General features: G+C 54.0%; 3 protein-coding genes across 3 annotated transcripts; all 3 read right to left on the minus strand.

Annotated features, from left to right (window-relative positions):
* Positions 1 to 1,566: 1,566 nt before the first annotated feature.
* On the minus strand, positions 1,567 to 3,647 carry J4E84_009781 (uncharacterized protein; the record flags this gene model as incomplete). The annotated part of the gene is made up of 2 exons (XM_049392341.1): positions 1,567 to 2,646; positions 2,694 to 3,647. The coding sequence occupies 2 exons, from the start codon at positions 3,645 to 3,647 to the stop codon at positions 1,567 to 1,569; spliced, it is 2,034 nt and encodes a 677-aa protein (XP_049239924.1).
* A 4,058-nt stretch (positions 3,648 to 7,705) lies between these two features.
* J4E84_009782 (uncharacterized protein) lies at positions 7,706 to 9,196 on the minus strand (the record flags this gene model as incomplete). Its single annotated transcript, XM_049392342.1, has 3 exons — positions 7,706 to 7,894; positions 7,974 to 8,373; positions 8,421 to 9,196. 3 exons carry the CDS (start codon positions 9,194 to 9,196, stop codon positions 7,706 to 7,708), a joined length of 1,365 nt encoding a protein of 454 aa, XP_049239925.1.
* A 760-nt stretch (positions 9,197 to 9,956) lies between these two features.
* CIA1 (Cytosolic iron-sulfur protein assembly protein) lies at positions 9,957 to 11,315 on the minus strand (the record flags this gene model as incomplete). Its single annotated transcript, XM_049392343.1, has 1 exon — positions 9,957 to 11,315. The coding sequence occupies one exon, from the start codon at positions 11,313 to 11,315 to the stop codon at positions 9,957 to 9,959; it is 1,359 nt and encodes a 452-aa protein (XP_049239926.1).
* Between the last annotated feature and the right edge of the window lie 6,580 nt (positions 11,316 to 17,895).

A 17,895-nucleotide genomic window follows, 5' to 3' on the forward strand; every position in this document is an offset into this window, starting at 1 on the left:
TGCGGCAGCTAGCGATCTTTTGTGGCAACCTTGGTCAATTTGGTTAGACCATGGAGGTGGTGCAGGGGAAATTGCGAATCTTTCGGACCAGCGAAGCAACATCTTCGAGCGGAGCCTGGAACAAAGAAGGCACCCCACATATGATTCTTTGGAGTCTGCATGGAATGTCATACCCAACTCAGAGCCGTCGAATTCGGCATCTGCATCGGGCTCGGCACTTTCCGTTCAGTTTTCACTACCGAGAATTGAACTTGATTCATCCGACGAAATCAGACAGTCATATGAGGAGCTATCAAGCACTCAAAGTACGGCATCTCACAGAAGAGACCGTGCTTCCGTGGAAGCGGTCGTAGGAGACATTTATAGTTTCCTCCAGTATTCAAGCGATGAGATATTTACACACGCGAGAAACTTCGAGTTGCAAAGCCTCCGAATGAGCTGGCTTGTGGACACTTTGATGGAAGCGTGGGAATGCATCGTCATGCTGCGGGAAGACGTACGTAAGGGAGCCAGTTTCTTGCAGTTCTGCATGCAAGCGGGGAAGGCGGGATCAATGGACAGACTCATTGTTCCGGTCCTAGAACACTGGAGAAGTCATCATCACGCAGTTGACGTATTCCTTTGGGCCATGGCAAAAAACAAGAAAGACATCGTTCGAGAAATCGTGGAGCGTCAGATCGCCTTTGAACCCATTTGCAACAGATTCACTGAGGACTTGAAGGGTCCAGACCGTACAGGAGAAGGTTGGGACGAATTTAAAACCAAAAGAACCCCTCTCGGAGTGAAGCCCTTGCGATTTGAGTACGAGTGGCTCCTGATTCGCCTTCTGGGCCCAGTCGAACACAAGACCCGATATACTACTACACCAATATCGAGAGCCGATGCTTTCAGCTGCTGGAAAGAGCATTTCGACGCAGTGCAAGAGAAAAGCGAGGAGAAGATGTCAGTCAGTATCATTCGTCAAATCCTTGAGACTGGTGAACCCGGGAGCCCACTTAGCATCGCCTTTCGCGCCCGAAAAAGCAGCCCAGACAACACCGATTCTAATTCCTCGGGGGTTACAGACGAAATCACAAGACAAAATACAGAACTCAACAAGATTCCAATGTGGTATCGAGCGAGCAATACGGCCTAAGGGTCTCGTGTGTGAGACGGTACCAACGCGCAAACCCTCACACTGAAAGATGGCCGCACACCTACAAGTACAAGATCATAACAATTTGTAACATTCTTCATTCTCTCTTCAATCATCCACTAATGCTACATTCCCGTTTCCATCCCATCGCCAAGTATGAGCAAAGCCCAAACAGATCTTGTCAAAATACAATCTATTACAACGTATAATGTTGCCGCAGCGCCGTGAGCATGAAAAGGTGGTATCGTGGAAAACAAGTAAAAGAACAAAGAACCCGTTATTGCGCCGTGTGTGTAGATTTCGCCGGTAGTAGTCGTTCGTGTGAAGCCTTTTGAACGCCTTGTAATATGGAAGATGGGAAGGAGAAGGGAGACAATGGAGGGGAATGTGGTGTGAGGGAGAGGTGGGGGAGATGGGAACGGGTGTGCGTGTTATTGCGGAAGCGACTGATGTTGCACATGCGCATCCTGCCCCGCATCCAGCTTCTCACCCGTCCTCATACTGGTAGGGACAGAAGCGTCTTTCTCCGCATTCGAAGCCACCTGTCGCGATGATGCTTGCGATACCTGTGTTGATATCGCGCTTCCATCGGCTGAAGAGCGTTGCGACCCATCCTCCATCACATAAGCGATGGGCGCCCAAATCCTCCAATGAAGCAGTACAATATGCGTAACCCGATTAGCGAGATCCGTCAATTTCGCCGTCTCAGGATGTAAATGCGCAAAAGCAAACGTATCGGCGATGTTAGGTCTTGAAAGCGAAGGGAGCGGCGGCATAGAAGGAGATATCGAAACAAGGGCGTTGAAGAGTTCAATGGGCGAGGAGGTGCTGTGGCGGTCGACGTTGGCGAGGATCTGAGGGAGCAGCGACGCTTCGAGGCGGGATGCGTGCCAGGAAGATCTGCGCACGAATAGAGTGCGGAGGTGTTGGTTGGCTTCGGCCATGTGGTCGAAACTGCAGGAGGGGGTTTGGCCAGCGAGGTGTGAGGCTTGGCGGAGGATTTCTAGGGAGAGGGCTTCCGAGTTTAGCATCCATTGTTGGGGGCCGTGGCCTACGGCTTCGCCCATGATGGCGGAGAGGGCGGTGCGGAGTTGTTGGCCGATAGCCAGCGTCATGGAGCCTTGGTAGCCGAGCTGTCGGGCGAGTTGTGTGTACATCTCCATGCACACCTCAAACATGACGAGATCGTCGACCTCAGCCTTGAGCGATGCTAGGCGGTCGTGGTCTAGGAAGAAGGTATCGGGGAAGTCGCTCCGTCCGTCTCGGCCGAACGTGATTGCTGTGACTGCGCGAGTGAAGACCTCTAGCTCGAAACATGGGCCAGCTCGGGGTCGTGGCGAGCACTGGGGACCGAACTCATCAACGGCGTCTGTGAACCAGGTTTGTGCCGTGTTGATGTTGACCCTTGCCCTACCGTGGACAAGTCTGTCGAGATGGTAGTGCTTCTCAAAGTTGACGCTGTCCTCGATCAGAAGCGTCTTCAGATTCCTGATCTGGTGGTTCGCAACGTCCTACATGGGTTAGCTTGAGTATATATCACTTCCATCAGGCAACTTACGAGTTTCATGGCCTCTAGGATGCCGAACAGCTTCCTCAGACCTTCTACGATTTTTTCGAGGTTGCGGTCCGCCTCGCCCAGTCTGGTGCAAGTGACCATCTCGTCGACTAGGATATCGCGCATCGGCGCGCAGTGCTCCTTGAGTAATTGCGCCATCCACTCCGACAAGCGGCCCAGATCACACACTCCTCGCTCGATAGCTTGCATCAGCATAGGAACGTCGAGATGCTCGTCCACTCTGGAATGGTCGCGATCGGGAACCAGACTCTTGAGAACATCGCGGACGTTCTGGAACAAAATCGGTATCCGCCGTTGCGCATATGGTGTGAAAGCTTCGACTTGGATCGGTGACAGGGGTGGTGTGCCGTGGAACATGCGGTTGTATAGTACCAGTTCTGCGATCAACGCTCCCCAGTACTTGTCTGCTACTCTCTCCTTCTCTTGTCCTTTGACGCCATCGACGTTCGGTCTGAAGCTGAGGTCTCTGTCGAAGTTGACGTCATGCCGTAACTTGATGTTGGTGATGATGCTTTGAATGTCCAGCTCGCTCAACGACTGCTTGGTGACTGGCGGTAGATCTAATGCTTCGAGGAAGTTCTCTGCCAGCTCCTCGCCAGACTGTTCCACCCCTGTCTCTCCAGGCATCATAACTCGTAGGTATCCTGCGAGCTCTTCTGGGATGGTGGAGTGATAAAGTGATAACGTTCGTGCTGGGCTTCCATCTCTTGATCTGACCTCGACAACCGCATGCCGTGGTCCTGACGCAGTCTCTTCCATCTGTCCATCCAGGCACGTCGTAGAGCTGTGCCATGACGTGGAAGCGCTTCTGTCGTCGACATCCATGGCGGACCGTGAAGCAAAGCCAGGTCCGAAAGAGGAAGCTGTGTTGACAGGCTTGGTCGGCTGGGAACGCATCTCCTTCCGCCGACGGATGCTCCCGCAGTTCTGCTGCATGGTGGGCCGGGTTCTCATAAGATGACGTAGGTAGGGTGTACGACGACGGTTGAAAGCGGGAAGGTGTCGAGCGCGCGAGTGTGCGTAATGGCGACGATGAAGCCTGGGGAAGCGAAGGCTCAAGAAAAGCGCATGGGGTTGCTACAAGCGCCAACTACCACTCGTTAGCTTACAAACTATCCAAGACAGAGCGGTTTGTAAGACACAAGCCAGAAACGTGTTCATAGGCTGTTTGACGCAGCGACGGGTGGCCGCTGGAACGAACGAGATAGCTCCCGAGTCAGACAAGCACGAAGACGCGGGATCGTGCTTAGCAAGTCGTACCTTTTTGCATGTGCCCTCGTTGGATACCAGATCAATAGGATCTCTTGTATGCCAGTCGAGGCTTATCTCATAGCAAGCAGGACAGAGTGGTCATTCGCGATGATGACAGAAACAGAAGAGTGACGATGCGAAGCGTGAAGAGACGGCTTCGTAGGAAAACCACTTTGCTGCAGAAGCAAAGTGCAACAGCGCGGAACGAGCAAAAAAACAGAGAGACAGACAGGAAGGGGTACTACTGGATGGAGTAGTAGGTAAGGCGTGCGAGTGCTGCAAGGTGACGCTGCGGAAATCAAACAACGTTTGTGTCGTTGTGGGTGGTTGTGCAAGGTCGGAGGCTGAGGTTAGGTGCGAGCGGGTGCCCTTGCATTCTTGTTTAAAAGACGGGCACAGACCTGTGACTACGTCGTGGATTATGCTCTGACCATATCTTAAATGTGCAATCCAATACTTTGGGACGTGGGAGGCGATCGCCACAGAACGACCGACGGCGTTAGGGCGTTCCGTAGGGGACCTCGGGCGTGTCTGGTGGGCGTGAAGCTGCAACGCGTGTCATCCCAGCGGCGACTGCACACCGCTAGTCAGCAGCGACAGCAATTAACAGACCTCAGACGGTAAACGCGGAGCCGCAGTAGCGCTGTCTCGCTCGCCAGACACGGTATCCGACGATGTCGTGAGGGAGCAGAATGCAGCAGATGTGCAGGCCCAGCACGCCGAGACCGCGTGCAGCCACCCGTGATTGGCTGCAGCACCGGGGAGCGCATCACGGCCGCCTCACTTATTGAAAGTAGGGCGAGCATTTGGCATCCGCGCTGCTATCCGGGGGGATGAAAAGAAAATCCGGTCCCAGTCCTGTGTCGCTGTCCTCGACGCGACTGACCCAGTCTGACCGGACGCTGCATGCGCAGACATCCATGGACCAGACGCGTCGCACGTCGTGTACAGCTTCTAGACATCTCACGGTGGGTCGACGTCAGGGCGAGTCACCGACGTCAGTCGTGTTCCTGGCCCCTTCGATGCCATCATGAGTCGTCCACAAGTGCGATCGTCGGACGTCCTGGCGTGCGGGCGCGGGATCCAAAGGCGACTGAAACGCAACCGCTTCATCTAGCAGCCTTGCCGCTCCGACAAACTGCCGAGTGCCCAAGGACCGACTCGTTCAGAAGACCTGTCCGGTTCGTGTGTCGCAGATCGTGATGGGCAAAAGCAGAGCAGCCTCTCATGGTATGACAGATAAGCGACGGCTGGTGACGGGCGGACAACGGAGGGGCTGCTAGTAAGGAGGGCCCTGGGTGTGGAGAGGGCTGGTCGTATATCACATCGCGGGTGTGAGGCGATCTATACCGCGTGCAGCGAGTCTGGGTGGGACCAAGAGCATCTAGAAAAACGGGAGCATGGAGGGCCCCATTTATCTATAATATAGTAGGGCTGGAGACGCCGGTGTGGTTCTGAGGCAGAACCGCGCCTGCTGCTGCGCTTAGGAAGTCGCGATGTCACACGATGCACTCTCGTTGGGTCGGACTAATTATCCACCTCGCCCGGCGCACGCTGAGTGGTTGTCGCTCGGATTGTCCAAGGACTTGAACATGTTCGCAGACGTCCTCCGCCCGTCGTGTGGTGTTTTGTTGATAATGCAGGTCCCGACGTAAGCGCAGGGAAGGCTCGTTGGTATTGTAGTATCCAGGAAGATCATTTCGCCATCGTCAGGCACCACTCCAAAGTGCCGAACAGCCATCATGCCTCACTTCGACTCCCCATCCCGGTCCAGTCACGTCGACACGTAAACCTCCCAAACCCCGCGTTGCGTTGCGATTATGAGGGAAAAAGTTTCTCAACAGCGACAACGTGTCGTCTTGCGTCAGCTTCACTACGACAACACAGTGATTAGAAACGACGAGGCAAGCCACTCCATGGGGTATTCATGGGATATCCACGGACATGTTCCTCGTTGTGAGGGTATTCTTGCTCATCTTTGAAGAGTTTTCAGTTTGACAAAACATCGAGAAACTAGGTGTATTGCGATCATCCCGTCCCCAATGGACAACTCCAATAACGAGCACGAGATACGATCACGCCATAGTCTGGATCAGATGTGCGTACTCCTCTTTCGTGTGTCTCTGGGGTGTTTCCTGCTTCAATAACCAGCGCGAAACAAGATCATGCCCCAGATCTGAGTCCACAGCGCACACTTTTCCTTCGTCATCACCCAAAAGTTGCCACTTCAATGATCAGTGCGAGACAAGACTGAGCTCGGTATGAGTCAACGGCGCGTACCATACTATCTTTTGATCGAGAGTCTTTCCATACGTAAGATCTATCGTCCTAACCCACCCGTAGACCTTTCCCGTCCTCTACCTCTATGAATCTACCCGCCCTATCACATCTCCCTCGTCCACTCCGCCTCATTTCTTCTCACTCCTCCCGCCTGACAAATCTTCCATCACATCCCCCAAAACATCCAATCCATCTCCATCTCCCTCCCCTCACCCTTCCCACCTAACAAACCTCCCCCTCCCACCATCCCCATACCCCTCCCCCCTCCCTCCCATCTCCCTATTCCTCTCCCTCCTCCCCCTAACCCTCTCCTCCCTCACCCCCTCCCTCCCACACTGTCTACACCAGCTACACTCGCCCTCAACCCACATCATCTGGCTCAGCCTCGCGCCAACCGGACACGCTCGAATGGGATTGAGCGAGCGGGCGTAGGGACACAGGCGGATGTATGGGGATGAGGGGGCGGGGGGACAGGCGCAATGGGGGTGAGTTGTGAAGGTTATGATACACATTGATGTTGGCGATGTTGGTTGGTGTGAAGACTGTAGACGTTGGTTTGTTGGTATGTTGACTCGTATGCGCATACACCACTCCCACTCCCGTATCCAGTGTCCAATATCCAGTACTCAGTGCGCAGTATCGACGATGCGTATGATGACTCCTACTTCTCCGTCCGTCCGTGTGTACCGCGCCCCCGATGCTGGGCTTTAATCGTAAATGAGATGAGAACTAAGGATGAGTATGACAACGATGAGGCAGTTCTCAAGTAGCAATACTCCCTAACCAATACTGGTTTTTCAACAGTACATACCGAGTGCTTTCATGTATATGACAACATAGCAAGCCATGTCCTTTCAACACAGCCCCGGCACAATGATGTTCATTCTGTCAAAGATACGCGAAGACAAGAGGATGACGGTACAAGCAAGACGAGGCGATTGTCTGGTGTAACAAGCACAGCAACACGTTTGGTCAATGCCAATCATCGACCTGCGTTTGACGTACAGCAAAGCAGGCCTGGCAGGTTGTCCTGCGAGCCTTCATCGGGAACAGTAGGCGCAGTCATCGAGTTCAATCCATCTCGTTTGGGCCGTTGTCGCTTGGCAATTCCCATCGGAAAAGGGAGGCGCAGTCGGCGGTTGTTGAGTAGAACTACAGATGTGTTAAGAATAGATGCTCAGTAACACAGAGCAAAGCGGAAGAGGGGCGCAGTCAACAGCTCACAAAAAGAGAAATAAGTATTATGATAATGTACGTTTTTGTCGTGCAACGGCTTCTCCGCCTAGCCACGTATACACAATCCACACAATCCGTCGGTCGGTCGCACAAGCAGCCTAACCCACACTATGTGCTTGCTAGCTTGCTTGCGTGCTTGCTAGGTCCAAAGGAGAAATCGACAACATCGATCCGACCGTCGTTTGTTGCCGTTCACAGCCCTACTACAGGTACCGATTCACAGCATCCTAAGCCGCAGTATCCATAGCAGGTTCGCTCTTCGTCTGTTTACCCGTACGACCACGGGTGACTTCCTGTTGCTGCTGCTCTCCTTTATGTTCTTTATGTTGGGGACTCCTAGCTTCCTGTTCGTCGGAGCTGTCGTCGATGGGGGATTGCGGGCGGCTGTCGTTTAGGTTGCGGCGGGAGCGTGCCATCTAATTATCTCGTTAGTAAACCCATCCTGTAAACTATTCTTGTTCGCGGGCTCGCGAATGTGTGGGATTGAGAACGTACCCAAGACCTCACACCACCAATCAACCCCAAATTATACCCAGCCGCAAACTCGCTACTTTCCCTCGTGTTATTCGCCCTCGGAATATCAAGGTGACTGAGTCGCGAAATCGCAGAAGGAGAACGAGCAACACTGGCTGCTTCCATGGTTTCTGCCTGCGATTGCTCGCGCGTGGGTGTGCGGGCAGGGGATGCAGGGCGACTCGATTGCCAGAATTGGCGGAAGTCTTTGCTGAGTTCCTGGCCGGTGGTTGTCCAGTTTGCTTTGATGCTGTCGCGGAGCTCGGCCATGGTGCGCTTGACGTCGAGCTCGTTCTTCTTGAGCCAGGAGACGTTGAGTTCTTTGCGGGACGTGCCGCGTTTGAGTTGGCGGTCGATGTATTGGTCGTAGTCGCGGACGATTCTGGGGTGTGTTAGTATGGGGAGTGGAATGTGGGTGGAGAGGCCTACTTTGTGATGATACCTGTTGTGCTGAGACCCTCAGTTCTTTGGGTGACGAGGAACATGCCTCGCTCCTTGATCGGGCCGTAGATGTCGTCACCCTCGTCTGCGCCGTAGGGAAGGTCGTCGTGGGCGACGTAGTCAATGTTGTGCTTCAACAGGAACTCGGCGGTCACGATCCACGGGCAGTCCTCGATAACCTCGTCGACCCATTTGCAATGGCGCACACTCTCAGCACGCTCTCTCGCCGACAGGACGGTAAGACCCTTGCGCTTGTGTGTCTCCTTGTTACCGGTAACGCCAACTATAAGCTGGACGTTGGGGAAGGCCGTCTTGGCCTGCTGGAGGGCGCGCATATGGCCAATGTGGAAGAGGTCGAAAACACCATCTGCGTATATCCTGACGGGGCGACCCTCGGGCGGCGGGTTCGTCTTGTAGCCTACGGGGTCAACGAGACCAGCTTTGGGCGGAGGCTCCATGCGCATGCTGCCAGCCTCACCACCCTCGCCGTGGTCGTCACCCGCGAGCGATGACGTGCGCCGGCTCTTCTTGCTCGCGCGCTCATCCTCGTCGGTATCTTCGTCGCCGTGGGCGCTCTTAACGCGGACCCGCTTGGTGGTGGTGCCATTAGCATCAGCCTGTCGCTCCTTCTTGGACGCGACAGCCTGGAGAACAGGGTCCTCGGCACCCTCGTCCGAGGCGTCGCGCGATGAGGGCTGCACAGCGTCCATGGCGTCTTTCTTGACCGAAGATACAGTGGTGGACCGCTTTCGTTTTGGCGGCATAGGCGTGGGGTCGAGGCAATTACGGACAATTACGCTGCACGTGCAAACTCAAAAACTATGTTGAGGGGGCGGAGTGGTCTGTAGGTGGGAGAGTAGGAGTAGGCGTCGGGTGCGCAATGTCCAGATATGGGGGAACACGCGGGTGATAACGGTCGAGGTCGGGGCAATTATGCGCAAGCGCCAATTAGATGGGTGAGGAAGTGACGACGGCCTTGCACAGCATCGCAGACGCACAACAGCAGAGACGGTGAGACAGTGAGACAGTAGATAGACGGTGACGGCGTGGCTAGTATAATGTTGGACACGCGTAGATTGCGTCTAGCTGCCGTCCGTAAATTCTCGCGCTTCCTTGAATCCTGATCTGATCGGCACCTTGGCATGACGCCAGTCCGCCCAACGCTCCCTGCGCCACACGCTCTTGACGCGAGCGGACTGGTTGAGCGCTCCAACATGGCCCACGTGTGGCATTTCCCATCCTGATTCCTCGCATTTGCATCATTCGCATGTGACAGGGGCCTGCCAACTTCTGGACCCTGTGCCTGATCTGAGAACGTGTCATCATGCCTTTACCCCTAGAACAAAGTACTCAGATATTGAGGCCAGTTTGCGCTGAGATAGTCATGGTACGAGTCGTGATATTGAGAAACATGGTACTTGAAGGAGCAGAGCATTGAAGTCTGAGCATTGAAGACCAGCGTTCTATAATCTGTATTGCCAGGTCTATTAGCATCAGTGTATATACTCTTCTTACATAGTACACTCATGCGCTCGACGCATCCACCTCATCCAACACCCAAACCCTAACCTCCCCATCATCCCCCGTAGTAAGCACAACCTCCTCCTCTTCACTTCTCTTCCCCTTATCCGCCCTCTTCGCCCAACAAACATGATTAATCTCAAAGACATCATGACCAGAAAACAGTTCCGCAGCAACCACCCACTCCGTCACTCCCCTTAATCCTCCTGCTTGTGCACCATCAACATCCATCTCCTCCACTCCATCCATCTCCTCCCCACCAGCCTGCCCCCTCCACCTCTCCTTATACACAATAACCTTACCATCACTCCCCGCACTAACAATCATACCCGTCCTCCGACTCCAAGAAACAGAGTAGATCGCACGCTCGTGAACCCGTGGCAGAACAGCGTCTTGGTACCACTCCTCATCAATAGCAGCCGAGCGAATGATACTAGGGACGCCCGTCTTGTTACTCGCGTTGTCATCCCCTTCTTTCGCTTTCCTTCGCCATATCCGTACCGTGCAGTCGTCTGAGCACGTCGCGAGTCGCGGTCCCGATCGTTCCAGCTCCGTGATATGGGATGATTGCTGTTCTGATAGTGTTGCGTTAGATGTACTGGTTATGTCCTTCCTCCAGTCTTTGTTACCCATCCCACTCCCCTCAAACTCCGCCCACCAAACCGTCTTCGCATGCCCATCAATCATACTCACCTGAACCCAATCATCCGCATCTTCCTTGTACAACCTAACCGTATCATCGTAGCTCGTAGACACCAACAAATCTTCTTCCGGGTGCCACGCCACGGATTTAACATCGCCATCGTGTTCCTGCAGCACAGCCACGGTTTCAAAGTTATCGTCTTCAAGCTCCTCCCATATCCACACGCTCTTGTCGCGGGAGCACGTCGCTAGGTACTGGCCAGAGGGACTCCACGCGAGGCATTTGATTTCGGATTCGTGGCCGTCGAGGATGCAGGAGAATTGGTAGTCGTCGGCGTCGTCGCGTTCGTTGTCGGAGTCGTCTTCCGTAGCACCGATTCTTCTACCCGTAAAGTCTTCTTCGTGACCTCCACCACTTTCTTCCCTCCGCCATATCCCGGCACTAGAATCAAAACTCCCAGTCGCCAACACACTCTGCCCCCGTGTATTAGGTTTCCAGGACACGGTCCGTACGCTGCGCTTATGCCCACCGGTTATAGAATGTAGGAGCGTGAAGGACGTTAAGCTGTAGACGCGGACGCTGCGGTCGGAGCACGCGGTTGCGACGATGGGGAGGGAGGGATGCGGCACGGATTGCCAGGTTCGCGAGTTGGAGGGCGGTGTGAGGGTTGCGAGGGGGGTGAGTTTGTGGGTTGGTGTTGTGGTGGTGGGCGAAGACATTGTGGAGGGGCCGCCGTGGGCGGGTTGCGATGGGTGGAAGGCGATTGCGGTGGGTGGTTGAAGGGTTCGATTGGGGTGTGGGTGAAACTGTGCTGTGAGAGGGTTTCCGCACTCGCTAGACTGTCGCATTGGCTTGCAGTTGGAGTTGAGTCAATGTTTCTGGGGCAGTTCGCGCGTGGGGCATAGAAAGTTCAGATGAGCGTCATTCGCCAAGCCTCCCACCATTGCGGGCCCGTCTGCGTTATCGGACGCCTCTGGTCTGCTCATGTGCTTCATCTTGTCTTTGTTCAAATACATCTTCTTATTCCTTCTTCTACATAATATACATATTACAAGCTTTACACTTTTTTGTCAAAGCCCTGAAGCAGCTCCAGATCCCAAACGCCTTCCCATGAACCGTGAATGTCCCTCGTTGTGTCATCGCATGTCATTATGAAGGGTATTCCAATGCCAACAACCTCAACGCCAGAAATGCTGCAAAAGAATTGTTGAAAAGACACCGTCCCACCGATGTACAGTGTCTACTTCCGGATACCGTGGTAGCCTGGCGGGCGAATCACGTGCGGGTCGCGGAACGCAGTCGTAATCGACATGAGTCGGTCTGCCAAAGTCTGTTGCTCCGTCTCCGCCATACCAACATTGGCGCGAACACCAAGATCGTGGAGCTCTACATTCGCGCCCGCCTTGGTCTCGTCCACATGGATGTTCTGGGTCGAAGTGACCATGATGCTTCCCCACGGGTGTGAAGAAGGCTCAGCTTGAGAATGCGTGGTGCAGTTCACCAGGCCCTTCTCCGAACACGTGTCTGCTTGCTGCCAGCTCAGCTCCGTTGAATTCGATCGCTTTGAACGTAAACCGCGAGTCCATTTGCCGCCGCGGCTGCTGGGTGGCATCTTCGCGATGGAGGGTACGCGTCGGAGGCTGCTAAACTCCTTGTGGTTCTTTTGCGCCAGTATCGCGTGGTCGGCGCATCCTGGCTGTGACCTCAGGTACGTTTGGAAAAAGGAAAGGGGAATCGTCTTCAGTGTCAGGCTTTGCAGAGACTGAACGTAAATCTCCTTGATGCCGCAGAAAGCAAAAAGCGTGGCCTGGCTCGACTCGGTCTGACCGTGCATCATGTCAATCTGCTGCGATGAAAATACTGAACGATGAAGAGTTTCTTCGGGGCAGTCTCGCAGAAGTTCCATGATCCTATTGCGGAACTTGTCGAGGAAAAGATCGTCTTCCGAATCGGTCGCGGTCCGCTTGTTGATGCGCACCAAACAGTCGTCCAGACTGCAACCGTTGAAGGTCGTGAGGATGTTTAGCTGCCGACTGTCCAGCTCGTCGCTGCTCAGCTTCACCATCGGGATGCGACCAGGTGTAGCTCGCGGTACGATGACGTCCAAGCCTCTCATACCGGGCTTAGGCTGTACGAGGAAAGATCCGATGTATGTTCCTTTGTTGGGAAGGGATAGCTGCCTCTCACTGAAAGCTTGTAGGCGTCCAACAAGGTTCTCGAGATCATCGCGCGGTATCTGCAGGCTACGGGCCAGGTGATCGCTGACCTGCTCGACACTCGCGAATCCGTATCCAAGGTTGTGTAGTCGATGTGCCTCGATGGTGTCGACCTTCTTTGTAAGTACAAGCATCTGTCCTCTTCCGAACAGGATAGGGTTGACAGCTCCAGCTTCCAGATCCTTTGTCGCTACGTCTGCAGCCACGATGGTCTTATTGCCGTAGTTGCCTGTCCAGATTGCGCGGTTCATCACCGTACCCGTTGTCAAGACCTCCTCGTAAAGATTTCCAAGATTCTGCAGGCTCGTATCGAGTGTCTGCGCAATCTCGTGCGCTGTGACGCAGAACAGCTCCCGGAATGTAGCCGAGTAGCTTATGTCGTCATCAGCCTCCAGAGACGATCGGCTGTTGCTTCCATGAGTAGGCGCTTGGAGGTATCCTGTCGCTTGTAGATGCTCTCGCATCGTGGGGATGAGATCGGAAATGCCGGTCCAGTTGCGCGATACCCTAAAGATCCACTGAAACACAGGATGCGATGTGTTGAATTCGTCGTCGAATGTTCTTTGGTGGAACTGGTGGGTGATGGTCTGACATGGCATCAGTCCGCTTTGACTGACGAGCAGTCTTCCTTCCGGATCGAATGTGGCAATGGCAAGAACGACCTGTTGAGCTCTGTTCTTTTCCAATCGACGTTGACGCTGCTTGATGAAGCCGAGAAGGAAGCATACAGCACACGCGCTCAGGCACTGGTTCTCGATTAGCGATGCGCTCCGTCCGTAAAGTGGGTGACTTACAAGGCAAAGAGAGATGATAAGATTTGTATTCCTTTCTTGGCCAGGTCCATCGTGGTAGCCGCGGATCTCATACCAGGTACCAGCTGCGGCAGTCCAATGCATCCCGCAGACGGCCAAAGCGAGCACGACCGCCACAACGATTCGTCGCCAGACGTTGTTCATCCAATGCTTGTTCCAGTGGAAGAAGAGACTGAACGAGATGAGACAAGCGCCCACAGCGATCGATGCGGCTCCGACGACGTGCGGCCAGCTTAAGATGATCCTGTAGTTGGTCGTGCCGTTGTTTCCGAGGTAATGCATTTCCGTTACAGCCGCTCCTCCACAGACACCGCATACGCCCAGTGATGCGAACCGAACGAGGGATCCTTTGCTTCCTTTGTAGAACTTGTCCGCAGCCGATAGTCCCAAGAACATGACCACTACCGGAAGGACAGCCGATACAGCGGTGTAAGTCGAACTGTAGTAGAGTTGAATCTCTTCTTCTCCATCACCGAGCACGATCGCCCGGTTACCGACGAAATGCATACACCAGATAGCCACCAGTCCGAATGAAACTGCGCAGCCTCCTACTTGTACCCTAAAGTGGAGTTAGTGGTTGTCGTACAACGATGTAAGATCAGAACATACCACGACCGCCATCCTGCTCCTGAAACTCTCCGATGTAGCAACTCTACAGTTGTGAAAGCACCAATAAGGCTGACAATGTATGAGCCCACAATGAGTGCAGGGAGAAATGAGATCGCGGGCCTGCTCCCCAGCGGGTACTTGATCTCGATGTCTGGGTTCAACATTACGAAGCAGTTGTTGATTTAGTGTGTTGAGATGGTCGTACTCTCGTGAGGCTAATAGTGCGCCTTACGTGCACTTCCTCAGCTGTGAAAGCTGCACTCTGTCAGTTGGTCATGTTTGTTGCATCGATGAACGAGAGAGGTTACTCATCACTTACGTTAACAGAAGAGGAGTGAAGTGAGATGAAGTCAGCAGAGCGGAACCGCACCGGTATAATCGCCCTGGATGTGTTTCTTGGATGAAGCTCGTCACAGTCAAGTGGTTTGCATCATACACCGCAGATCGACGCAGGAAGGCGATTTCGGTGTTTCGTTTTGAGGATCCAAGTAAGGAGGTGACCAGCGTCTTCTAAGCTAATGTCTTTTCGGGGTCCAATCGCGCGTATGCGGAGAGATGTGTGTATGTAGGTTCTCCTCGCAGCAGTCAAAACTTAGAAGTCGATCGGAGGGGTAGCTGCTGAAAAGAGGGTTCTGCGCGTTTGTACCTGAACTCGCGCCGGTGGGTAGTGTCCCCTTCTAGACGTCCGCTGAAGTGGAGGACATAGTTTGCGCCTGATTAGTCTGGTGCGGGAGGCATGACAGCGACACCCCGTCGCACGAAGTCTCCACACTCGTCTGCTGGGACCGATCACATAGCTCCGCCCTCTCCATGCCGAGATGCCCATGGCGCCAATCCAGTTTTCCACGCCACAGCTCTGGCCCCTTCATGCAAACGACCTTGATACGGCTTGGGCCTATTAGCCTAGATGTAGTGGCTTCGCGGCGTGGCCTCGAGTAATTTCAAAGTTCACGAATCCCGTTCGGCCTGACCTTCTAGCCACTCGCGCAGCGAACGCGGCCCGCTAGTCATGCATCTGTCCCCAACAGGCCGTGGTCTCCTGCTGTGTTACCAACGTGGCTGATGGATCTCCGAAGGACCGTGCTTTCTCTACGAATATGTGCGAGCGTAGAATTCGTGAGCGGGAGGTGAATTGCAAGCGACGAACACCGACCGCGGACTGCACGGCCAGAGGCGAGTGTCATGCGGCCTGGAATGGGGCCAGATGTCATCGCGAAGCTAGCGTGCAGACTCAACTCTGGTACCTTGGCCGACTGATCCCGGGTATTAAGACATATGGTACGGGTGGTAATTTGAGTTCATTCAGAACGCCAACACGGCAACGAGGGCGTCTCCGCGGGGAGGAAGCTGACGCTGATGAAGCGTGATTTGGCCAGGATGGGCATGTCGCACACGCTCTGGGCATGTTCCGCATATCCAGAGCATCGGGACAACAACCATTAATTGACTGAAACATTGTCGGTCTCCACCAAGATGTAAGGTGATGGATCTTCGCAAGGCACCTTCTCGACTCGAAGCGCCCTGTCATTCCAATGGTTCTGCGCAAGCGACGCCGCGCTTCAAGGCCTCGATTGCAGGAACTGCCGTGCCGTGTATATCAAAGAGGACTATACCATTAGCATGACAACAGCCAGCCATGTTCAAACCCAGGAGGCGGCTGCGAAATGCAAAGCCTTCAACCCGATGGCCCGTTCGAGTGGTAGACTCGGAAGAGCCGACTTGACATGTGTCGCCATGCTCGCAAACCTGCCGTTGGTACGACGGCACATAACAGTAGTGAGGTGGAGACTGAGCGTGCTTTCCTCCGATCGCAGATTCTCAGGACGTGGCACGGCCTGTGCCCGATAGCCGAAATTGATCACCTCCCGTGCAGCTGGTGGGGCGCGAATCACGTTCAGAGAAGACGTCGACGTTGGAGAGCGTACAACAGCTGCAGAACAATGTCATGCCGTCTCGCAGCTCTCGCAGGCATGTTACACGAAGAGCCGCTGACGTCCGACATACAGCAGCCGCTTTCGCTTTGCCGGCTGGTGAGTATATGGTAACTTTCGTGAGTGTTTGCATTCCGAGACAAAACTTGGTTCGCTTAGCGCAACCTCGGCAGTGGAGGACGCGAATCATTGGACATCGGCGACGTTGAGTGACAGGAAAGTTTGGGCGGACCTGTTTACGCCACGCGGTTCACTCCGGAAATACGAATAAGACCAGTCTGTCTGGTGCAGAAGGGGTTCTGGTAGTCGAAGTTTCTTTCAGTCCGCGCCACGGCAGTTGGATCGGAGGTGAGCAATCGTTCTGTGGAGGCGCACGCCGTCAGGGACCAACTCGAGATGTACAGGTCCTTTTCCTGTTGAGTGCAGGACCTGCAGGATGATGTGCAGCTTTAGTCACCAGCCAAGCCATCCCAGAGTGCAGGAGGACTCCGGAGTAAGGAAGGCCGTCCATGTACACGATTCATGCTTCGTGTTGCGAGGTAGTGGCGGTTTCTTTGAAGGGCATTCCTGGAAGCCGTGATCTACCTACACCTACATCACCCCATTGCTGACTCGATGGATGGTCGACGATAGGCCCATGGGGTGATTGTTCCCAAAGTCGACCCATATGCTATCGTAGAACCGGTGGCAGAATGCAGGAACGCAGGGTAGTTCCGTGAGGCTCAATAACAGAGCCGACTATGAAAAGCCACATTTAGAGTAACCGGATATAAATATCTTCGGAGCCATACCAACGACCACGTGATAATACCCTTCCTCAATGAAACGGGTGTTAGCTCGCTTCGGCCGAAAATCTATACAGCCGAAACTCTATCCTGTAACAACGATGCTAGTGAGCTGATGTCCAAGTGCGACCCCTTTGTGTCTAAGAGACTAGCAGCAGATCCTCGGTATGATCAACGTCACCTTCAGCTGACATTTGATGTAAAAATTCTTGCTCGGCGTTCGCCTGCTGTTGCGATGGATGTTGTAAAGCTTGAGATGACGAGGCAACCGACTGCTGAACATACATCTCAGGTGTAAAGACTGGGTATGTAGCTGGGCTGCCGGGCGTATGGAGCTGTTCATTTGTTGGATACGCTGTGGTCGATGTTGCATCTGTGGAATGCGAGTCGAGGAGCAGGTCGTCATCATCGCGAATATCGAAGAGCAAGCCTGGGCTGTCAAGAGATCGCCCTTGTTGTTGGGTCGCTTGGGGACCCGCTGTCAATGCCGACTCAACCTCGAAACACTCGTGCAGGCCGTCAGCCTGGAATGATGTAGTGGGCTGCCACGCTTGTTCCTCATCCGCGAGCATGTCGTCAGAGTCTGGCTGGGCTTGTTGAACGATAGACGCCACACACGGTTTGATCGGGGCCATGGGCTTATCCATAAGACTTCGTTGAGACTGTGACCATAGATGGCTTGCGATTGCTGACTCAGCTTCAGTGGGCTCATAATCAGTGTCAGATAGTGTTGGATCTAAGCGACCTGACGGAGCTTGATGCGCCATCATCTTCAAGTCCTTTATCTTGTCTCTTAACGAGATGGATGCTGCCTTTACGCCCCCGATTCGGCGGATGGAACAAGCGATGGTAGGTAGGAGATGAGCTCTTTGGGACAATGCCTGCTTATGAGTTAGCGCTGTACATAGGATGAGAAACATCTTTCTCTCACGACTATGTATCCAGT

The sequence above is a fragment of the Alternaria hordeiaustralica genome (genome assembly GCF_023758085.1).
Source record: "Alternaria hordeiaustralica strain BMP 2776 chromosome Unknown scaffold_32, whole genome shotgun sequence".
In the NCBI taxonomy this organism is placed as follows: domain Eukaryota; kingdom Fungi; phylum Ascomycota; class Dothideomycetes; order Pleosporales; family Pleosporaceae; genus Alternaria; species Alternaria hordeiaustralica.